The sequence below is a fragment of the Typopeltis vanoorti genome, chromosome 11, assembly GCF_054136105.1.
Source record: "Typopeltis vanoorti isolate ZY-2024b chromosome 11, IOZ_Tvanoo_1.0, whole genome shotgun sequence".
NCBI lineage: Eukaryota > Metazoa > Arthropoda > Arachnida > Uropygi > Thelyphonidae > Typopeltis > Typopeltis vanoorti.
In genome coordinates this window covers 29603616-29629228 of record NC_143559.1, presented here as the reverse complement: position 1 = coordinate 29629228, position 25613 = coordinate 29603616, and the positions used below count along the sequence as shown (strand labels likewise).

The window sequence follows — 25613 nt, the reverse complement described above, 5'->3', positions numbered from 1 at the left end:
ACTCCATGGACGGCTGAATAATAATAATAATAAACCCAGTGGGAAAAAACTGATGTGTCTGACTATTGACTTATCAGCATCTCTGAAGTGGAGGTTTTGTGAAGATTTTGGAGAAGTTATTTAGAGATCACATACAAAAATTGGTTGAGAGAGAATCTGTAATTTGGAATGAACAGCATTGGTTTACTAAGGGAAGGTTATGTTTAAGTAACACATTTCATAATAAGGTCACAGTTGAGTTACACAGGGGTATGGATTCACTATATATTGTTAGTTTTAGTTTTTGCTAAAGCTTTTGAACAGGATTTAGCATGGAAGGTTGTTGTATAAGTTGAAGGATATGGGATTGGATTATAAATTATTAGTTTGGATACGAGGATGGCTGAGTGACTGATATGAAGAAAGTGGTGTATGGAGATATGATGAGTTTACAAGATTTAAGGTGACCAGTAGTGTACCTCAGAGATCAGGCCTCAGTCTCTTGTTATTTAGTCTTTACATTAATAATATTGGGAAGGATTTAACAGGTGACATGCAGCTCTTTGCTGATGATGCATAGATAGGTAGGGTAATCAGTAATGTGACTGACGTGTTATTTGTAGCATGATTTGAGTATGCTGGAAATGTGGTCATGTGAAAACGGCTGTCAGTTCAGTGCTTATAAATGTAAAATTCTGCACGTCGGTGTGATGAGATGTTTTATGACTTATTTTATTTGTTTAGGGATTATTCTAGAAGCAACTGATCAGGCTAGGCATCTTAGAATTTTAGTAAATAGAAAGTTGAAGTTCAAGGGTCATATAGTAAGAATTGCAAATATGAACAGAGCATAATTGCAATGCTGAAACGAACATTGACATGGATAAGGAAGTAGGAAGTCATTTTGTATCTTACAAAGCTTTGGTACAGCCTCATGTGTGCAGATTTGGTATCCTAGTTTCCAAGGCGATGCATATATACAGTGGAGAGTGAGTGTAAAGGAGAGGATAAAGATGACATCAGGACTGTTGATATAGATTATTAGGATAGATTGAGACTTTGTAGGAAGAAGATGCTTGTAGACAGGAGCAAGAGGGGATGATATGATAAAGACCTACAAACTTTTGGAAGGTCATATAGATATCAGTAGATGGAATTTTTCAATTTATGGAGGCAGAGAATGAGAGGTCATCCATGGAAGTTGAAAATGAATGCATTCAAGACAAGGGTGAAAAGTAGATTTTTCTCTCATAGGCAGTGCATTATGGATTGCCTTTTTAATGTGGCCTCCCTTGGTGAGTTGTGTTTTGTAATAATAACAACAATTAGTTAACCAATAACAGCAAGTGCTGTGCACCAAGAAGGATCATATCAAATATATAATAAATCCTTCCTGATATTTACATAAGATAAGAATATCCCATTTTGGAATACAGAGTCAGTCATTCTGATTGAAATTAGGCCAGTGTTAACAGTGCTTCAGAACACTCTTTGAAGAGACATTCATATTTAAAACTGTTTCTGTGGAGAAAGCAAGCCTTATTGAAAAGGATTCTATGTGTTTGGTTTCAAACTCATGTTGTGGGCAAGTCCAGACTATTGTGGTTTAAAATGTTCAATTGAGTATTGATGTTTGCTGATTATTTTTTTTCACAGAATAGCCTATCTATCCAAAGTATGTTAGATTACATTCACAAGGAATCTGGTAAACATCAGCTAGAGACAAAGTTGAAAGTTTGTCTGTTATACTTGGTAAGAGATTAGAAAATATGTGGGTATTCTGCTATAGATTTGGAAATGCCTGAAATATATGGAACTTGGAACCTCAAATTCTATTGCAGTATCTTTCAGTGTAGGAATCTAAGAGTCTATTATTTCTTGATGTGATGATGGTTGTAGCCATTTTATTCCATTAAAGTTTTGATGGCAAGAAGCTGTTGTTGTAAGGAATGAGAAGAACAAAAATGTTACATGCTCTGTTAATTAAGGAATTGACAATCCCTAATTTCTAGAAGGTATGATTAGCATTGTTTATTAATTCCTTATGAAATAGTGCACATAACATTTGTTCTTCTCCTTCATTTTTACAACAATAGCATCTCGATAAAAATTTTAATGGAATCGAATGGCTACAGCCATAATCATGTTCAACAAGTAATATACCTCTAAACTTTCACTACACTTTGATACATATGCATATTCTCATGAACAAAATTTCTAATCTGTTATCATCTACAAAGTGTGGAAGAGATGAGAGATCTGGAGTGATGGTGGACATTCTTGAAGTTTAGGTGTCACATTGTTAAAATTATATAAACATCACAATGGATGATGGCAATGATTGGGAGGACCTTGACCCAAAGAAGTAAAGGGGTTATGATTTCCTTGTATAAGGCTTTGATCAGCCACAAACTGTGTGTAGATTTGGTCACTTGATTTTCAAGGGAATGAGGATATATTAAAGTGGGTCCAGAGAAGGTTCACTAAGTCAATTTCAGGTGTATGAAATGTGGAATACAAGGACAGAGAGAATGCAATTGCACAACCTTGTGAATAAGACAGGGGAATATAACAAATACATGAGTTGGCGAAGAGTTGTTGCCATATTAATGTGGAGCTATTTCATAGAGTAGAGGACGATATGGATAAAAAGAGGACAGAAAAGTGTGGTGAGTGCAGAAAATGTAAATGGATTTTAGATATGGTTAGATGATCCATTGCATGAGAGTATGGATATCCTGCGATGATTCATTTGAATCCATAAAGTTTTGATGTTAATAATACAAATAATAAAAAGACATTTTCAACTGAGGCTCTGGCGGTTTACGACATTTCTTGTGAATGTAATCTAACATATTTTGGTCAGATAGGTTATTCTGTGGAAGAAAGAATTAGCAACTGAATACCTTAAAAATCTGGTCTTGCATAACATGAAATTGAAACCAAACAGTATCCTTTGGAGCGAGGTTTGCCTTCTCCATAGAAGCAATTTTAAATATGAATGGAACGTAGGATATGAGAAGCAATCATTCCAATTAAAATTAGATAATGGGACTTCTCTGAAGTCCCATTACCTAATTTTAATCATCCCCCCCTAAATGTTTGGAGATATTCATCCTGTATAAGTATCTGAAGTGATTTAGTATACAAGGGGGAGGATGCTCTGGAAAGTTCTGATAAAAACTTAGAGCAAAAATGATATTAAAGCAACTGATATAACTACAAGAAAGAACATATGACTGATTTTCTCTTTCAGTCGTTTCTGGCCATAGATGACTTTGTAGGCATTGCCCACAAGGTATTCCTGGTGAGATTTTTACAGCATACTTCACCATTGTTTTCCCCAAACCCCCCAATTTTATCCAAGCTCAGTACTGTGGCATATGGCTGACATGTATTCATGACTGTAATCCATGTGTGTTCATTTGCCTATTCTAGGGGATGGAAAACCTGAGTTTCCTGGTTAAAAAAAAAACCCTACCTTCGTATGAGACCAGCTAACTCACCTTTGGTCAGAAGAGACCAGCTAAAGGTTCTTCACGTTACTGACAGGAATCGAACCCAGATCTTTCCGACCAAAGGGCTTCATCTATACTTACTGAGCTACGGAAGCTCAAGAACATACGAGGATATAAGAATATAAGAACATAAGTTACCTTTAATTAATATGATTTTTTTCTAAGTGTTTATCAGAACTTAGTTGCAGTTACTTTCATAACTCTGCTACTAGTATGTTCTTTCTTGTGGTTATATCAATTACTTTAATATAATTTTTGTCTAGATGTTTATCAGAACTTTCCAGACCCTCCCCCCCCTTGTATATTTGATATGATCCTTCCTTATTAGTTAACTGGTTGTTGCATTTGTTTTATATTCTCTCTCTCTCTCTCTCTCTCTCTTTGTTTGTTCACACTGATGATGTACTGTTAGTTTTCATATGAAATATTTTTGCTAATATTATTAAAGCTGTGTACTGTCCTAACATGTTTTCTTTGTCGGTTACTATGTCACAGGTTCAATTAATAATAATAGAACCTATGTTCATCCCTTCTCTTTTTTTTTTTTTTTTTTTCTGATGTTTATTCAAGCACTAACTAAATATAGAGTGATTCAATAGGTATGGATATTAGTATATTTCAAATCCAATAAAAGTGGTATTATATGCCGGTCTGATTGGCCGAGTGGTTAGCGTATTTGCTCTCCAGCCAAAAGGCTGCGGGTTCGAATCCCACCATGGGCATGGATGTTTGTGATTGTCTGTGAAAATACTAATGGTGGTGGTAGTTGGCGATAGATGGCATTGGTATAGATGATGAAGGTAATTGCAGCTTGTGGAGATGGAGAGTTGTAGAGTAGGTGCCCTCCCTCGATGAGTCCTTGGACTTCCTGGACGTGTTATATAATAATAATAATGTTGAAATATGAATGGAAAAACATTTATGTGCAAAATCTAAATGAAAAAAAAAAAAGCCTTAATATCTAACCAGTGTAATTTTCTTTTTCTTAGTTCAAACTTGAAGCATTATTTGGTAAGATTATATGTGATTATTAAGTAATTCATAGCAGGCAAAACTGTTTTATAGCTGGATGAAACTACGTTTCCTTGTAGATGGTGATGGAAAACTTGCAGTTAAAAGGTAAGAGCATTTCCAGTTATAATTTTTGTTTATTTTTCATTTTAGTCAACAAATATTTTAAAAATGGCTTAGCTGTCAGACAAATATATATATAAAAGACAACCAGATCATTTCAGATATGGTCTGGCAATAAGTATTTTTTGATACAAAGATACTGTATTGTCATAAAGACTACAGCTAAAACATGATAAGATTTCTCCACAATTGTATGTACAAAAATCTTACTTTTAACCCTTTTGGTGCACTTGTTTAGTTTCCAGGAAAGCCCACTACTCTTCTGCCTTCTTATTCATTTTGCTTTTCATATTCTTCTCACTGATGCTGTAATTGACACTTCTTAAATTTATCATCCAGCCCACTTTCCCATTACAATTTCCCACTGTCCCATTTGTCTCCATTACTCTAAAGCCAGATGACTAAATCTAGACACAATAGTTCAGATGCAGCCTTATAATGCCTTACATGTCAGTATTCTTTTCATCAATGCAGCAGTTCTTGTTTGGGCTTCGCAGATTAAGCATTTTGTTTGTATCCTTAACTTCAACCTCTTATCAGCTAACAGGTCTGTATGTCTTCACTTCCCTTTGTTGCTTTTTTTTTTCCCATTCTTATTGACCCCCTCCCACTCACAATAAGAGGTTGAAAAACATACATCACACATTTCTCTCTCTCTCTCTCTCTCTCTCTCTCTCTCTGTGTGTGTGTGTGTGTGTGTGAGAGAGAGAGAAGTAGTGATTGAAGAGCAAAAAAAGGAAGCCACTGGTGTGTTTCTTGAACAGCTGGAAGTTGCATTCCTCAAGAACAGTGTAAAGAAGACTGCTTTAGGGGACAGAAAAAGTGTAGGACAAGAAGTTGATTCTGTACATTTGAAACTAGAATGTGCAGGGCTCAAAAAATTATGCAAAATTTCACCACACAAAAAAAATTTTTTTGCTTAAAAATTTCTTCCTCCATTTTTAATTGTAAGTCACTAGGAGTTCCATAAAGTGTTGCTGAATTGTTGTTTGGAAAATAGTTCCACATTTCCTTTGTGGAACCTTCCCAAGAAGGAGAAATCAATGATAATAATAATAAGAATAAGAAGAAAAAATATCATTGATTTTTGGAAAATATAATTTGGTACATTAATTTTTGTTGCTAGAATGCCCTTCATATTACACATATTCCTCTGTTTTTTTAAGGTAAAAAAAAAATTCTTTATAAAGTTATTTTTTCATCATCATCAATAAATTCCTGATATGTACCCTCATGGGGTGTACAGGTCAGGGGGGGGATCAAATAAAAATTAATTGAACTTAATACGAATTTTACTGAAGGTAAATTTTTTTTTTATTAGCATAGAATTTTAATCCAGTATTAAGGGCATCTTTAGTATGACTTTCAACTTAAACAACTAGAACAGAAACCAGAAGATACAACAATGAAAACATGTGAACTACACATACATGAAGTAGAGTGACATGATAAATACATCATCATCATCATCAAATTCCTGCCATGTACCCACAAGGGGTGTACAGGATATGATAGTACTACATGAAAAAATTATATCATTACTAACTTCCTATCTACAATTTCCCTCCAAATCAGTCTGTTACTTGTCAAGACTCCAACATTATCAGATCTTATATTTCTATAGTCTAAGGCACTTTGTACCGTATTAATCCACCTATATCTTGTTCTTCCTCTGGATCGTTTTGCTGCCAACCTGGCAGAGAACACTTGTTTTGCTAATCTTTCCCCGCCCATTCTGTGTAGGTGACCATACCACCTGAGATTAGCTCTGCTAATGCATTCCTGGATGCAGACAATGTCAAGTTCTTTCCTAATATCCTCATTTTTAATATGAATTTGTAGTCTGGTTTATCAATTATATGTTACAGTTGTGAAGTTATTATAAAATACATCTATTATGTGTAATTAATTGTTAATAGGGGCTTTTGTTGTGTAAATCTTTTATGTACCACTACCCCTGGTGATGAAAGTCATACGATGCAGGAAACTTGTTGGGTTTTAATTATTTATTTTTAATAAACTCCTTATTACAATGTAGTCTCAATTCTGTAATCTTCCTACAGAACTGCTTAACCACAGAAATCTATATGTATAAATGTAGTTTGTCCTTAGCTTTTGGACACCAGTATAATTTTGGCAATTCATTCTACTCTTTTCAAGAAAAAAATCTAGCACACCCTTACTTACTCCACTCACATAACTTCCAGGGCTTAACCCAAGTTCTCTCTATTTGTCATTTATTGAAAAATTTCCTTTGTGTCCATCTTATAAAACTCTTTGAATAAGTTACTATCATATACCCTCTTTTCCACCAATCAACTAAACCTAGTAAATGATACACCTTTAACCAGTTTGGTTACTTGTCTATGAATCATCTCCATCACTTCCTGATCACAAAAAACCCAGGTGATCAAATCTGTTCACATTAGTCAAGATATGGCCGAATCATACATAGCCTTAGAGATAATAAGCTCCCCATCTTTACTTGTTAGTATTATTCAACATCCAAGTAATCTTTTGAGCTATTTTACTAACTTGAAAACTTCAACTCTATTAATCCTAAGTCCATAGCTCAATTTCCTGCAATCCACTACCCTCAATGTGATGCACAATGCAGGTTCTAATAAAATAACTTTAATAAGAGATCATTAATTAATTTTAAAAAAAATTCTGAAACTTGTGAAGAACTATTTGCCATAAAAGGGATAATTTCAGTCCATAACTTCTATTTAGATTCAGATGTTGTGAAAACCTTGCTCCATCATCTGAATCTAAATAGAAGTTATGGATTAGAATAATCTAAATAGAAGTAATTAAATTATCTCATGAAACACTCATATAAAGAAAGTGTTTCATGAGATAATTATTTTTATGGAGAACCTTAATCTTCTTCCAAAGGATTCTTTATCTGGTGGAGATAGCATGTTCTGTCCAGACTGTTCGGGCTCATGGAATTCAATGTAAGTAGATATTCAATGTAGGCTCTGATTTACTTATTTGTGAAATAAGTAAATCATACTAGAAAAGAATTGTTGATATGGCAAAAGGACACTTGTAGGCCAAGAGGTATAAATAGTTTGGCAGTACCATCAGAGACACCTTTAACATAAGAAATTGTAACACAATACCTTGGTATCACAACAACGATGAGAGTAGATGACTAGGAAACTCTTATAACTAAATGATTTTGTTGATATAACATTTGGTAAAATTATTAGGAAGGTAGGTGGACATGATATGGCTTATTTTCCTGAGAGAGCAGCATTTCAGTAAACCAGAAAGAGTGACTTCAATGTACCAGTCTTAAATGGCGCCAGATTTTTGACAAGTATAATGGTGTGAAAGAGCATATGTAATATTACTGCTTTGTCTTAATCTGTTTTCTGATATCCTTTGAATGTCATGAGATGTTGACTGCCTTAATTGTTGGTTGATGCCATTTTGCTATATTCTAGTATATCTTATTTTTGCTCACACTCTGTAGTCTAACAAATTTATTTGTTTTTCGACTGCACTAGTTAGACTATGTATTGAGTTCAAGTCTGTAAGATTCTAAACTGAAGACAAAGCCAACATTGTTATTATTCCTCGCTAAAGTTAATCCTTACTTTAATTCAGTCGTGGCTTGATCTTAATCACTTAATCTAAGATATTACCCAATTACATGGAGGTTCGAAGTTTTGGGGATAGTGCATTGGCAGAATCAGTCCAATCTGTTGTTCACAAACCATTTAATTAAATTAAGAATTATTATTACACTGTTCGATCTACATTAGTGCAGTTATACAATCAGATCACAATTCATGGTTACGAATGTTTCTAAATTAGGTTGAGTTCTCCTACATTTCTACTCTTAAAACCTAAATACAATTTATTACATCCTACTAGTCATTCTTATACAATTTGAATGTAAAGCACACCTCGGGTGAACCTAACTCAATATTAACTTACGCTGCCTCATACAGTACCTTCTTACTCTTATGATGCTTTGCCGACCCGATTGGCCGAGTGGTTAGAGTATCCGCTCTCCAGCCAAAAGGCTGTGGTTTTGAATCCCGCCATGGGCATGGATGTTTGTGATTGTCTGTGGAAATACTAGTGGTGGAGGTGGCCAGTAGATGGCGTTGATGTAGTTGCAGTTAGTTGTAGTTGGTGGATTGAGTGGTGGAGACAGAGAGAGAGAGAGAGGTGGTGTAGGTGCCTTCCCTTGATGAGTCTGTGGACTCCCTTGAGGTGTCTTCTCGTAATAATAATAATAATGGTAATAATGATATTAACTTACACAATCTTATCATAATTATTTACATTGTCACAATTGATTGTGAACAGAGACACATTTGATGTGAATTTGTTCAGACTTATCACATATCTAAGTGGTTGTAATGAGTTGCAGTCTTTACAATACTCTCATTCAGCACTGTCCATTACACGATTATTTTGTTTATATAATGGTGCTCTCTTTCCTCTTTCTTTCTGCTGGCTTGTTCTTGGTCTCCTGCTGAATTTCTTTTTTGTCTGAGTCGTCAATAATTCTGTACCCTCTTGAACCCTTAATTCAGTGACATGGCGGTAATGACTGTACGACAAGTGCTTCCTATGCCAACAAAGATTCATTTTCTGTGGCAACAATGGGCAGCTCTCTTCTAACGAGGCATTCTGATGATTGTCATCAGATTTCTCAGTGGTGGACCCAGGGAATGAACAGGATGTAAGACCCTTCTCTTTTGATGACTGACAGTGGACTTCACGAGGTGGTGGACCCAGGTAAGAGGAAAAAACTCCAAGACAAAAGTTCCTTTCAATGCTAGAGCTTATAAAAGCCTGGACTTCATGTTATATGCATGTGTGTGTCTCTCAAAACTTTCATATATGGTCATGGTGACATCACACTTCGTGCTTCTTTTGAAATTGTGATATATGGAAATGCATTTACATCGTTACATAGTGACATCATATTTCATGCGTCACATTAGTTTAACAAAGTTTGGCAATTAAGTTATTACATACAAAAAGATTTATAGTAACAATGCAAACAATGACATTGTGTGCATTATTATGAATTATTTATCAGGTGAGATTTTACACATGAATATAAATTCCAGTATGGGTTTTCTTTCTAAAAACAGAGAAATGAAGGCTACCACTTTGTTGGTGAAATAAAAGGAGATCAAAAGGGAAATCTGATTGTTATCTTCTTCATCAAGAGTCAACTGGATATGGTGGTGAAAACTGTTGATCTCATTGATGAACTTTTGTAGATCTGTTAGGGAACCATACCAAACCACAAGAATATCACCAACATATCTGGAGTTTGATTTGAGAGTGATAGTAGTGGGAAAGTGTCATGAAAGCAAGGATCTGAAGTGTGTCTCAGGTCACGAGATTGACATAGTGGATGATAGAATGTGATAGAAAATTGTGATGTAACACCAGAAGATAGCATAGAGAGTGAGTTTAAAAGTGATACAGTTGATGGTGAAAGTAAAAGTACAGAGCAAGAGAATGGTTTGAGTGATAAAAAAATGAAGCGTTAGCTGCAATGAGGGAGATAGCTCGGTTGCGCGGAGTGATACATAGGGCGAACTGGCAGCTGGAGCAATTACAAAAATGTCTACTGAGTGGATTGATAAGATAAACGAGAACATGATCAGCAGTGAAAGAAAAATTAAGGAACGAGTATTATATGGTGATTCAGTAGTAAAAGATGTAATAAATGAGAGTTTGACAAAATCATGCTTTCCAGGTGCAAAAATTAATAATGTAAGTGAGGCTGTTAGAGCACAGAAGCATAAGGTGAAAGAAATGATAGTAGTGGCCGGAACAAATGATTTAAAACGTGAAAAATTTACCATGAGAGAGGACTTGAAAGAATTACTAGCGGTTGCAAAAGGAAAGAGTGAGAGAGTTAAGATAGTTAGTTTGTTGCTGTGGTATGACAGAGTAGAGTTGAGAAGGAGGGCCATAATTGTGAATGATTATATGTGTAGGTGTGGAGTGAGTTTGAGGGGGCGAAAGGACTTATACAAGAAGGATGGTTTCCATCTGAATGGATTTGGTGTTCGGAGACTGGAAAAACTGTTGCTGAATGAAGTGAAAGTGGATGTGCAGAATCAGGGAAACTAGAGCTTTTAGGGAGGGTGGGGATGCTGTTAAATGGACATGCAGACATCAGTGAGGCAGTTGAGTGTAAGAATGTGTATAATATGATAGTAGTTAGGACGAAGGATAACAAACCAAAATGCGATAGTTAGTATAAGGCGTCAAAATAGGGGTGGGGCTAGGAGACTTCTGCACTTTATGTACACTAATGCAAGGAGTATTCGGAATAAGGAGGAGGAATTTTTGACCTTGGTTTGTTCTTCCTGGCCACAGGTTATTGGCATTAGTGAGACATGGCTAACAGAAGATGATATAGTTAGTGGGATAAAATGTGAGCGGTATATTGTGTGTTCAAGAAAGATAGAGAGAAAAGAATGGTAGGGACGAGTGTTATTGATGATAGCCGATGAACTGCAGCCAAAGAGAATAGAAGTTCAACTTCAGGATAGTGAAAATAGCACATTTGAGGCTATCTTATGTGAGATTGAGGTCAGCAGAACAAAATTTACAGTTTTGCTCTGCTATAGACCAGGCGATGGAATAGATGATGGAGATAGTATGCATAGGCAAATAACCTCAATGAATGGAGGACAGATAATTATTATGAGGGATTTCAACTATGGTAACATTGATTGGAGGGAGGAGAGGACAAATGGAAGGAAATGAATTTTATGCATTTACTAAGGGATAACTACCTGACTGACACAGCATGTAATAGAATATACTAGGGGTTCGAGAGTGCTTGACCTAGTAATTGCATCTGAGAAATTGACTATTATTATTATTATTATTATTATTAAACAAGACTTCATGGAGTCAAAGACTCATCTGGGAGGTCCTTTTATCACACACTCATCTCATCATACCGTGTCTTAAACACACTCAAACTCCTTGCAGACACCACACTCTCAGGCAAGGCATTCCAATCATTCACAACTCTGCACGAAAAAAACCTGCCTCTCACTCCCCTACATACACCCTCTTTATACAGTTTCCAGGGATGACCTCTGGTTCTTCCCTGATCTCCCACTATTCTCTGTAGAACTTCTCCACCATTGATCTTATAACAACTCCTTACCAACTTGTAGGTCTCTATCATATCTCCCCTCTTCCTTCTCTCCACCAGACTCTGCAAATTACATCTTCTCAATCTTTCCTCATACTCAACATTCCAGAGGTCAGAAACTACCTTAGTCAGTCGCCTTTGGACCCTTTCCAACATCTCTTCATCCTTCTGAAAACCCAGTGACCAAATCTGGGCACAATAGTCCATGTGTGGCCTAATCAAAGCCTTATGCAATGGAACAAGAATCTCCCTACTTCTACACGTCAGTGTCTTCTGCATCATTCCCAGAAGTCTTTGTGTTGTCTTCACAATTTTGGCGATGTGTCCCCTAAATTTTAGATCCTTATCCACTATCATCCCCAGATCTCTTATTTCCTCTACTTCCAACAATATATTCTCACCAAGCATAAATTCTGCATCCCATCTTTGTTTTCCAAATTTTAAAACCTTACATTTTGCAACGTTGAACTCACATCCCCATTTGCTTGCCCAATCACTCAATTTATTCAAGTCTTCTTGCAAGGCCACAACATCTTCACTACTCTTTATGGTTCGTCCCAACTTTGCATCATCTGCAAACAACTGAATATCTCCATCCAAATCTTTGCCAATATCATTAATATACAAGTTAAATAGTAATGGCCCTAAAACAGACCCCTGAGGCACTCCACTAGTGACTTTGCTTTTCCTGGATATCACACCCCCATACACAACTTGTTGATACCTATCAGATAGACAGTCTACAATCCAATGCACTTATCTAATATCCAACCCCATCTGCTCTAGTTTGACTGTCAACTTATCATGAGGTACTCTATCAAAAGCTTTTGCAAAATCCAAGTATATTACTGTGTATCCTTCTCCTCTGTCCAAGGAAGCAGTCACTTTATTGTAATAAGTAAGTAGATTACTAAAACATGACCTCTCTTTAGAAAATCCATGCTGTCCATCAAAGATTATACCATTGTTGTCAACCCAATTCTGGATCATAGTTCTCACAAGCTTCTCCAACAACTTAAACACAACACCTGACACAAAGATAGGCCTATAGTTTGATGCTTGAGTTCGATCACCTCCTTTATGAAGTGGCACAATCTTGCCCTCCTTCCACTCTTTAGGAACTTGACCAAGTGCAAGACTCGTATTAAAAAAATATGTCAAGGCAGGTGTCAACTCTCTGGCACATTCCTTCAGAATACATGGTGATATATTATCAAGTCCCACAGCCTTATTTATATCTAGCTTACTCAACTCCCCAAGCACCTCTTGCTCACTTACAGTCAGTCTCTCCTCCCCATCATCAACTGCTCTCAATCTCTCCATGAAGTCACATTCACAAGATTGAAAGATCTTTATGAACTGCTCATTGAGTATCTCCACCACACATTCTGCAACAGCTGTCTTTATACCATTTCCTTCAATCAATGTCATCCTTCCATAATCATTCTTTCTTTTGCCTGGCTACATATCAAAAGAACTCACTAGTATTCTTTTTGGCTTGATTAGCTAACTGCTGTTCATACCTCTCTTTAGCTATTCTCACCAACCAAGTCACCCTCCTTGCCTGGTCTTTGTAGACCTCATGAAATTGGTTACTTCCACTTCTCTTATGCTGCCTCCACAATGCCCTTTTTCTCTGTATCGCATGCTTAATCTCTTTATTCATCCATCTCACACCTACCTTATTTAACCTTCTCACCCATGGAATACATTTAGACATTGCATCTACTAAATAGTTTTTGAAAATCCCCCAAGCTGCATTGATCTCTTTTCCAGCTAATTCCTCATTTCATGCTACACCTGCAAGCATACTACTCCTGAGCTCTTAATAATCATCCCCCCCCCCTTGTAGTTCCACATATACCCTTTTTTCGCAGGGGTCCTTGCACTGCTGGCAACCACCCAGGTAATCTCCTCATGGTCACTTTCACCAATTGGAGGATGATTTGACACTTCATTGATAATTACATCCTCCGATGAGATGACTAAATCCAAGACCCTTAATCCTCGTGTGCCCTCTGTTACATACTGTGTGAGGTAGTTATCCCTCAAAAACTCAAGAAACTCATTTTCTTTACTTCCAGTTGCTATTTCTTCATTCCAGTCTATATTGCCATAATTAAAATCACCCATAATAATCACCCTTTTCTTATTTGCTTGGCTTATTTGACTATACATTTCACTATCACCACCATCCATATTACCAGGTCTATAACAACATTCTACCAAGTATTTGATTCTATTCACCTCTATCTCACACCATACTGCCTCAAAACCACTTTCCTTATTTCCCTCTTGCATCTCTACCTTGTATGGACATAACTCTTTCTCTATCATCAATAGCACTCCCTCCCTTTTTGCCCTGTCTATCCTCATGAAACATATTATACCATTCCATCTCTATTCCTGTCAGGATTTCGTCCTCATCTAACCATGTCTCACTTATTCTGACAATCTTTGGGTGAACAGACGCAATTAGTGCAACCATTTCATCCACATTGTTTCTTATACTTCTAGCATTGGTATGCAAACACAAGCTCATTTTTGGATCTACAGCTAGTTCCACTGATACCACTCACTCGATGTGATCTCTCCATGCTAGACTGGGGCCATTTCCCTTTCTGCTTCTTCATTTTAGAACCCTTTGCAATTCCATCTGTTTCCTCTTGATACCTGGTCATCCCATTTCTTTCCTGCCTACACATGCCCTCATCTCCTCTTGGAGCATCTACCTTTCTCATGCTGTGTACCCCTGTTCATCCTGAACCTCCCCGTTTCCCTGCTCCTCTTGCACACCCATTCTCTCATTTTCTATACTCATACCACTCACTTCCCCATTGATATCCACTTCTTCAACCTCTCCTGTCTTACTCTCCTGCTCTTCCGCATCACTCCCCTCTTGATCTGATTCATTCTCTCTATTCACTTCTCTTCCTTCCAGCAGCAGTCTCTCCAAGCGACTCACACCATAATCACTCAAATGCAGGTCCATTGCTCCCATACAGCTCACTTCGTCCCTCAAACTCATTCCACACATTAACAAACTGTACTCCCATCTCCTCACACATTTCAGCCAGAATATCATTCATAATCCTTGCTCTCTGCCTCATTTTACCACAATCATACCTAGGCAACACACTGACTACCCTTCCTGTCACACTATTCTCTTTTATCTTTCCAAGCAGCCTCCTGATATTAATTTTGACATGCCCTTTGTCCTCTCTCAAATCATTTGTACCAATTAATACTATTAACTGTTTTGCTCGCTCCCACCTCAATCACTCTGCTCATTTTACCACCTGAAAAACATACCTTGTGCATTTTATCCTCTAGCACACCTTTAATAATGGAGTCGCCATTCAATTCCACTCGCTCATCTTTCGTTAACTCTTTCATGCCATCATGATTTATTTTAATAGTTTTGACCTGAATTCTCTTAATTTCATTCTGCATCCATTTAATTTCTTGCCTCATCCAATCCAATTCACTTTCCGAATCTCGCGACACGTTCTCTCTATCATTAAATCTTTCTAACTCTCGACCCCCTCTTCTCACTTTTACTCTCATTCATCCTTCTTTGTTTCCGTACTTTCGGTCCAACATACGTCCATCTTTCACTATCATTCTTCTCACTTTCATTCTCATTTATCTTTCTTTGTTTCCGTACTTTCGGACTAACATGCGTTCAACTTTCGCTATCATTCTTCTCACTTTTACTGTCATTCATCTTTCTTTGTTTCAGTACTTTCAGTCCAACTATCGCCATCATTCATTCTTTTTTCGCTATCATTTATTCTTTTGATTTTTTTCACTTGCGATTTCTGCATCACGCCATTTCTACTTTCATTAGTTCTCTCAATTTCGTTTCTTTCCACCTCACTTTCGTCCCTTTTAACATCCGTTAAGGTTTTTAAATTGCTCTTTTTCTTTTTTCCTGATTTTTTAACATTTTTTCACCTCTCCTTCACACCATCCTTCTCTTTCAAACATGCACTCGTGACACAATCGGTACTAACACTTTCTGTCATCAATTTCATATTTGCATTCATCAGTTCTTCGTTCAGGTCACACTTCGCACACACCCTTCTTCCATCCGCACTAAACATCCACAAATCATTTATGCAATTGAAGGAATACATATAACAGACCTCACACTAGACGAAACGACTGAAATCTAAATTAAAATCATGGAGCGACAATGCCGCCGCCATTTTTTTTTTTTTTTTTTTCTCCTCTCTGCAGGTTACTAGGTTTAATAATAACGATTTCGTAATTTAGTTTAGGCAAGAAAAATCCCCCACACTAATAATACCGGTAGCGCAAAATTTTTTACAGCTGCTCTTACTCAAACAATTACGCATATATACTTAATTATTCCTAGTAAAACTTATCTGAATCAGGAGCTCTTCAAATCGCATCTGCAGCGCTTGGCTCACTCAATATGACCATATTGCCACCAATTGGTGAGAGAGTGATCATAAGGTTTTGACCTGGGAAGTGGCTAAATGTGTGGAATTTTCAATTAAAACAGGGTACATGTGGAATTATCAGACTGGTAAGTATGACGAGCTTAGGAGATTCCTTGGATCAGTGCCATGGCGTGTTAAACTGCAAGGGTGGATGTTGATAGTGCATAGGAAGTGGTTAAGGAGTGTTTGAGGGAGGTAATGGCTGACTGCATACCTAGAGTCCAGAGAGTAAATCAAGTGGGAGTTAAATGGATGAATAACACCATTAAGCTTGAGCTGCAAAAAATAAACAATTGTGAATGAAATTTAAGGAGAAAGGTGACCTGCAGGCACAGGAACAGTACAAGCACAAGCCAGAAGGGTAACTAGTGTGGTAAGAAAAGCAAAAGTAGATTATGAAAGGAAATTAGCAATGCAAGCTAAACTAAGTGAATCCCAAACAGTTCTTTTGATATGCTGCAGTTAAAAGAAAAAATGTATATGGGAAAATGATTCTAAGGAATGCCGATGGCAGGGAGGTAACTGAATCAGCTGATATAGTAGAATTACTAAGCAAACTCTTTGCAAGAGTATATCATCCAGGCTGTGATATTGCAGGAATGAGAGAACAAATGGCTGATACAGGAATTGAAGTGAATGAAATGGAGGTGAATAGTATATTACAGAACCTTTATGTAAATACATCTGTGGAATTGGATGGTATACCAGCTCGAGTCTTATGTGAAACTACAAAGGAATTGTCAGTTCCCTTGACCATATTGTTTAATTTAAGTCTCAGCTCTGGGTTAGTCCTGAGGGGGTGGAAAGAGGAGATAGTCCCATTGCATGAATGAGGTTCCAAGACTTCTGTTACAAATTACCGACCGATCAGCAGATCAGGAATCATTGTCAAAGTTTTGGAGATATTAGTCAAGAGCGAAATATAGGAATGGATAGATGAAAATGGGATACTATATGGAGGATAGCATGGTTTTGTAAAGGGTATATCATGCCTCAGTAACTTCCTCACATTTTATAATACGGTGATGGCTGAACTGGATAAGAGTAATGGATTTACAGTGATACTGCTGGACTTTGTTAAGGCCTTTGACAGGATACCACATGGAATTCTGATCAGTAAACTGCAGCATATGGGGATGGATATAGGGTTGGTGAGATGGATAGAAGGGTGGTTGATGGAGAGATATCAGAGAATAGTTTATTCAGGAATGGAGTCCAAAAGAAGGCCTGTTACTAGTGGTGCTGCAGGGTTCTGTTCTTGGACCATTGCTATTTAATTTGTTCATTAATGATATAGGAAAGGATTTGAGAGGAACTGTTCATTTATTTGCTGATGATGCAAAGTTGGGTAGAGCAATAGTGAATGCACACGATGTCAAAATTTTGCAGGATGATTTGGATAGATTGGCAGTCTGGGCTAATGAGAATGGATGTCATTTTAATGTAGCCAAATGTAAGGTTATGCATTTTGGGGTGAAAAAATTAGCAGCAGTATATCACATTGGTGGAACTGTGCTCCAGGAGGTTGACGAAGCCAGAGATTTGGGAGTGTTGGTGGATAGGGAGTTGAAGTTTAGGGGACACATCGCAAAAGTGGCTAAATCAGCTCATCAGATTACTTGGTTACTGAAGAATACTTTGACGAGCAGAGATAAGCAAGTTATTGTTCCTCTTTATCGAGCTTTGATAAGACCGAATCTTGACTACTGTGCCCAAATTTGGGCCCCTAGGTTTCTTCTTGATGGGAAGGAGGTAGAGAGGATCCAGAGGCAAGTGACCAAGATGATAGGTTGTCTATGGAATGAACCTTACGAGAACAGGTTGAAGATGTGTGGATTACTGAAATTGGTTGACAGGCAGAAAAGGGGTGATATGATTGAGACAACAAATTACTGAAGGGTTTTTACAAGATTAATTCAGAGAAAATTTTTCAGAACAGGTCTGGTGATGGGAGAACTAGCGGCCATCCATGGAAACTGAGAAAGAGTGTAGTTAGCAAGGGTGTTAGAACTAGGTTTTTTATTTGGAGAGTGGTGAATGAGTGGAATAAGCTGTCAGAGTTTGTTGTGGATTCAAAGCAAAAAATGATAGATACTGTGTGAATGCTGAATAGTTGTTCTTGATATGATGTTTAGGCCCTCCCTTGATGAGTTTAAGGACTCCTTGGAGTTGCCCGTAATAATAATAATAATAATAATAGTAATAATATCTGTACCATAAGGGCAGTCAAATTGTTCCATGAAGTGGCTAGCTAGTACAGGAGAAAGAGGACTACCCATTGATGTACCCTCAGTTTGTTATTAAAGCTTATTCTGGCATGTGAAGTAGCTGGAGAGTATGACAAAATCAAGTAGATGATATCTACCAGAAAGTCTTACTTGAAGAAGTCAAGCGGTTCATTTAACGGAACAGTTGTGAATAAAGACACAATATCTAAGCTTGAAATGGATATCACCTGGATAAAGACAAAGCTCTGGTATCTTTACTTTGAAATGAGAACTATTCTTGATAAATGAAGTGGACTTTATCATGAATGCCGAAAGTAATTTACAAATGCTAATGTTAGCCATTTTTTTTTGCAAGGAGAGCTAATGCATTCACCACATGACATAATGGAATTTTTGCTCTGTGGTCTTTTGCAAGGCCATACAAATTATGCTTAATTATTATGGTTTATATTCCAATTTGTCAAGTTAAGTAAAGAATATTCTGTTTTGTTCAATCCCCAGCTACTTGCTAGCTGGTAAAATCTTCTCAACGTGGCAAGTGGATAAACATATTTGTTGATTTCTGAGAATGTAGAAGTTGATAGAAGCCAATTCAGCAGATTACATCATCAAATTCCTGATATATATATCCTCAAGGGGTGTGTACAGGATATGATAGTACTACATGAAAAATTTACATCATTACTAACTTCCTATCTACAATTTTCTTCCAAATCAGTCTGTTACCTGTCAAGACTCCAATATTATTAGGTCTTATATTTCTGTCTTCTAAGGCACTTTTACTGTATCAATTCACATATACCTTGGTCTTCCTCTGGGTCTTTTTCCTGCCAACCTGACAGAGAAAACTTGTTTTGCTAATCTTTCCTCTCCCATCCTGTTTAAGTGACCATACCACTTGAGATTAGCTCTGCTAACACATTCCTGGATGCTGAAAATGTCAAGTTCTTTCCTAATATCCTTGTTTTTAATATGATATTGTCATTGATGCCATCTGTTCACGCCCCTAATCTTTCTCAGGACTCTCATATCTGTGGTCTCTAGTCTTTGGTCAAGTGTTTTACTTCTTACCCAGCTCATAGATCCATAAGTTAAAATTGGTTTGAACACTGTCTTGTATACAGCTAATTTAGTGTTTTTGTCTAATTTCTCTTTTATTCCATACAAATGTATTCAGTTGACTTCCTACCATACCAGCTTTGTTGATTCTGTTGTCTACTTCCATATTTAATTTACCATCTTCACTAAAACTAAGTAGCTGAAATGTTTTACTTGTTCAATATGTTCTCCATTCACAATGCAGCTGACATTTACAATGTTTCTGCCTATTTTCATTGTCTTTGTTTTTTCAATCCTGACCTTCATACCATATCTATTACAACAGTTATTCAATTTAGTCAGGGTATCTTGCAGACTTGTAGTGGATTTATTTAGAAGTATAACATCATAAAGGAAAGAGCTGAGATTAACATCTCCAATTTTGATATCAGGTTTAATACCACTTTCCTTCATAATGTGATCTATATAGATAACGAATAACAGAGGGGATAATGTACATTCTTGTCTTACACCAGATTTAACATTAAACCACCTTCCTGCACTTCCTTCAGTTTTAACTGCTGACTTACAACTCAAATAAAGACTAAACATTGCTTGATATAATGCCCATTAACATCATATAACTGAAGCGTTTTTAATAGCTTCTCTCTTGGCACCTTGTCATATGCCTTTTCCAGATCTACAAAACTTAAATAGAGATCTTTATTATATTCTCATGATTTCTCAACCATCTGTCGTAAAGTGAAAATCTGATCCTGACAGGAGGATATATTTTAGGAGGATAGGAGAGCGGTTTTTCTCAAAAGGGTAGGAGAGAATGTGTGAATACTTTTTTCATATGTGTTAGTTGTGCTGATGATGAGTTCTTTCAACTCAGGATAGAAAATTGATGCATGAGTAAAATAGTACTGATTAATTTTAGCATATAATGAGATTTTGAGTCAAGATTGCACAATTGCTCTAACCCCATTTGGTGAGAGCAATCATATGATCTTGACTTTAGTTAAGGGGACAAGTAGCAGAAATGAGAAAAGAAATTTATGTGGGATTATGAAACACATGATTATAATAGACTTGGGAACTAGCTTGAGTCAATACTGTGGATGGAAGAATTTGAAAGAAGAGGGATTGGTATCACATTGGAGCTAGTTAAGAAATATTTGTTAACAGCACTGAAAATTGTATACGTACAGTGAGAAAGATAAAATGAATTTGAGGTGAAATGAATGAATAGGGAAATCAAACAGAAATGGCAGAAGAAAAGGAGATTATGAGAAAGATATAAAGAGGAGTGAAAATCATTTGCATGAGGAATAAAACTCAAGCTTATGAACTAACTAGTTCAAGGAAAATCTTAAGGGATTCTTTATTATCCTATCAGCAGAATAGCTGTGAATGACTGTTCTAGATGGAGCAGATGGTCAGCTGGCTGAGCAAATAACATAATAGTGGTGTTTAATGATCACTTTATCAGATTATTTCTAGCAATAAAACTTGGTGAAACAAGTTTTATTGCTGCAGTGATGGGAAGGATTAAAGAAGTGGAAGTGACTGCAATTGATGTACAGTATTTACAAGTGCTCAGGATGCGACAAGAAGAATGTGGAATGGATGAGATTTTGTCATGTCTTTTAAGTGAATGTACTAAGTAACTAATATTGTGACTGATTTGGTTGTTCAAAAAAGTCTAATTTGAATACTCCCCCAAAGAAGTTAAAGGAAGATAAGATATTACCACTGTGTAATGGTGGTGGTAAAATTAAGACATCATTCTGCAAACCAGTTTTCATTATCTTCTGTGGTTGGGAGTAAGATTGTGGAAAAATTTGTAAGAATTCATATGCAGAATTGGAATAGAGGAATTTTTAATGGCACATGTGACATGGTAAAACAAGCACTGGAATATGTAGGAAGTGGCTTAATAACACAAGAAATTTAATAACACTTTATCAAATCGTGAATTTTGATCCATATATAACAGATCATCAGTGAATAGAAAATTCAACATGGTATAATAAAGACAGTGGATTTCATGGTAATCCAAAGCATACACACAAAACAAACAAAAAAAAATAAAATTATGCTTGCATCTAATAAGACTATCCCAAATTTTAATTAAAGAAAGAATAGTCATTATGGTTTAAGTTAGAGCAATGTAGTAGTGCTTTAGCACTCTTGAACAAATTCTCAAATTTAACACAGCAACAGTATAGTAGATGAGTCTCAGCAGAGAAGATTCTGTGGTCATTGTCATTTCCATGCTGTCGTCACCAGACTTCTTAGGCTTTTTAGTGATGTTCCTGCCTTTTCTCAATAGAGAGAGAGAGAGGAGGGATCGCATTTACAAAGCACTTGGTAAACATGAGATGGACAGAGGAGACCATTTAAGGTAACAAAGAAGAGAATTCATTGAGAGGGAAAATCTTAATCATTGCTTTCTCGATATGTATCCTCTGGGGGGTTTCAGGCTACAATGACAGCAGTATATGATTAAGATTACATTATTATTAATCTCCTATCACCAATTTTATTCCAAATAAGTCTATTACTTTCAGCATTCCAATATTGTCATATCTGATATTTCATTCTTCTAAGGCACTTCTGACTGAATCAATCCACCTAGACTGTGGTCTAGGTGGAGTATCACATTGGGTTTTTTTCCTACCATCCATCCACCCTAAATATCCACAATTCATCAATGTAATCAAACGAGTACATGTATCACACCTCACACTTCACAAAATGACTGAAGTCTAAGTTAAAATCCTGCTGATGACAAATAAGACAAAGTGACAAAATGACAAAGCCGCCGACATCTTTCCTTTGCTGGTTACTACTCTAAGGTCTAGTCTATGAATTTGTAATTAAATTTAGACAAAATATCCCACACACTAATAACACTACAAGCGCACAACCTTTATAGCAGCTCTTACTCATAAACACACACTTATATATAATTAATTATTTCAAAATAACTTATCTGAAACCAGAGTTCTCTTTACACGCTGCTTCTTCTCTTGCCACAACGAGCGCCCTCTTATATATGTACTCCTGTTTCCATTCTTCTTGAAAATTTTCTACTATTGTTCTGCCACTGCTTGTTTCATTTAACAGTCTTTTCAAAGTAATTGCTCCAGACATCTAAGATATCCTTATCTTCCATTTTCATATTACATTTATCATAGCATAGCCTCCAAAACATTTTGCTACCTTCCTGATCTTTACCTTCTATATTCTGTATTATACTGAAGTCACTGGAAGAGACTTGTTTAGGTACTTTCACATGTAGCTTAGCAAGTTTACGTGTTTCTCTGTATTCTTTTAGGGCATCTGCCAACTTATTTGCTAGGAGCTTTCAGTATGCTTTTTCTTTTTCAGGACTGCTTCTTTAATTTGTTGTGTTCACCATGGTGTTCTTATTTTTCTTTCCTTGCAGACAACTTCACTATGTGCCTCCCTAGTTAAATCGCTCAATGTTTTCTTCAGGGTTTGCCTTGGAGATGCAAGGTTTGATTCTTGTTTTTGAACTCTTTCATTTTTAATTCAATAATGTTTGTATGCAGTTTACCTGTAAAACATGCTCATCTTTAATTATTTTTTAAAGTTTTTCTTACATACTGTTCTTTTTAATGTGATATTCATTTCTATACTACCTAAAACTAAGTGGTGGTCATTTCCAGTTTCAAATCCTCTGTACACTCTCCTATCCTAAATCAACATGAAAATATTACTATCAAGAATGACATAGTCAGTGAGACTTTGCTTATTTCTTGCGTCTTCCTTCCATGTGAATTTGTGCACATCTTTATATTGGAACATGGTGTTAGTAATGAATAGTCTGTATCCTAATCCACAGATACTTGCATTATTATTAGTATTTTGCTTTTGCCTAAACTTTCCAAAAAACTTTTCTTTATGCCTGGTGGATTCATTTTCTGCTCTGTTTAGATTTCCAACAAGGATTGCTTTTGTCATTTTCTTGTCAGCTGCTTGTTCTGATGACTCAACAAATTCCTCCACTTCTTCCTTAGGGAAACCTTCTGTGGGATCATAAGTACAAATAAGTTTCATTGTGGACACATTTTGCCATTTTGAAGTTTTCCCACATAACTCTACTTGAATTTACCTTCCAATCAAGAAGCCTTCCAAACTTCTTGACTGGAAGGCAATTTCAAGCAGAAAAAAACATGGGCTCTAAAATATATTTCTTGAGGATCTTCAAAATTTGTTTAAAGATTAAGTCATACAAGCCTATTCCTAAGCATACTGAACCTATGATGAGTTCCATTTCCTTATGTTGCTGGAATCTTTAAACAAATTTTGAAATCCTCGTGAAATATAATTTAATGCTCATATTTTTTCTTATCAACAAATTCTGTTCTTTCTTTTCTTCCACCAAATATAAATGGTCTCCTCTGTCCCTCCCATGTGTTTACTAAGTTCCTTGTGATTGCCATTTCTCTTTTACTTTGAACAAACTGGATATTTTATTTATAAAAAAAAATATTAAAACAACTCTTGTTATATTGTCTGTTCACGGGTGATGATTTGTTATATTCATATCAAAATATCTGATTTAATATAGTGTTATTAAACCTTTTATGTCTACATGTTTGAATGCTTGTTTAATTTTTTATAGAGGTATTTGCAGTAGCATAGAATTGGTGACTAGATTATTATTTCAGTAATCTGATCAACATTTATTAATAAAATAATAAGAATGACTGATGAGGGAATTACATGTAATGTGATTTTTCTGAACTTTCAAAAGCATTTCAAAAGTTTTCTACATGGCAATTGGATATTTATATAGCAAGGAATGAGTTTAGGTATCACGCTCTTGATTTGAATGGCATTTAATCGATTGACATCAGAGTTGTGTATTGGAGAGGGGAAGTTAGCAAGGAACAGGAATGTTACAAGTGAGAATTTAATAGACCTCACTTCAGGCATCATTCTTGAATTAAAATAAAATCAATTTCATAAAATCATGTAACCATGCAGGTTACATTACTAACAATGAAAAATCTATAAAAAAGTTAATGGTATTGATGGTTTTTTTCCTCCCTTCCCTTCTTTGGCTAATTTTTACGTGGAGCATTTAGAGAATAAACACTTAACACAGATACTCTGAGACCATCTGACAGTACTATATGAATGATGTATTTGCCATTTGTCCTCATGCACAAGATAGTTTAGATTCTTTTATAACTCATCTAAACAGCCAACACCTTTAAATACCCTCAGTGTATTGCTGTAGTCTTTTCTCTGCTACAGGGTACATCCAAAAAGATAGCAAAATACAAAAGAAATATAAACTTGACACCACATTCAAATATATTTCAAACTAATAACCCTGACATGTCACTGAGCCTAACATGAAAGGAAAGATGATGATGATGACTGTCTGTCCTTTTTTGACATCCCAGTCATATGTATTTCAAATGGTCTACTCACTTTTCTATATTTATAGAAAGCTGACACAGTGGAAGATGCTTGCATAAATAGTTACACCATCATCCAGCCTAAGAGTATCAAATCTTCAGAATGTTAACTCATAGAGCCAGGGCTGTTTTGGTCAATGGCTCCAGCTCCCATAAAATAGATAAAATGCTACATGTTATTCCCCCCCCCCCCCATACACACGTCCTCTCCATCCCCAAATACACGTATCCAAAACACCACTATTCTATCTCATATATTTAGGATACTTCTGAAAAGATAGATAAAGTATTAAATGAATATAAATTGTACACCCCAATCAAAACAAAATTCAAACTAATAACCCTGATATGCTCTACAAAGGACAATCTCCATCCTCCTATTACATCCTTGAGTGTAAAAGGTCCTCTGTGACTGTAACTGTAACTTACTCTACTATGGACAGAAAGGAAGATCTTTTAAAATCCACTTCTGGAACAAAAGAAATGCATTCACTACCATCATTATGGTAACTCTGGACTGGCAATCCATACTTTGGACACCCCTTCACAGAAGATCAGATGAAAGAAACCAGTGTGTTAAACCAGTATGTTAAACCAGTATTTTTCTTCTGGTTTAA

The 25613-nt window shown here is 36.2% G+C and overlaps 1 protein-coding gene across 1 annotated transcript in view; it reads left to right on the top strand.

Moving 5' to 3' along the window:
• The window catches only part of LOC150101406 (1-phosphatidylinositol 4,5-bisphosphate phosphodiesterase-like), a 675244-nt gene that overhangs the window by 128155 nt on the left and 521476 nt on the right, over positions 1 to 25613 (top strand). Inside the window, exon 6 of the mRNA XM_090400793.1 lies at positions 4563 to 4616. Within this exon, the coding sequence (XP_090256919.1) occupies positions 4563 to 4616 (54 nt within the window). The remainder of the gene's footprint in view (positions 1 to 4562; positions 4617 to 25613) is intronic.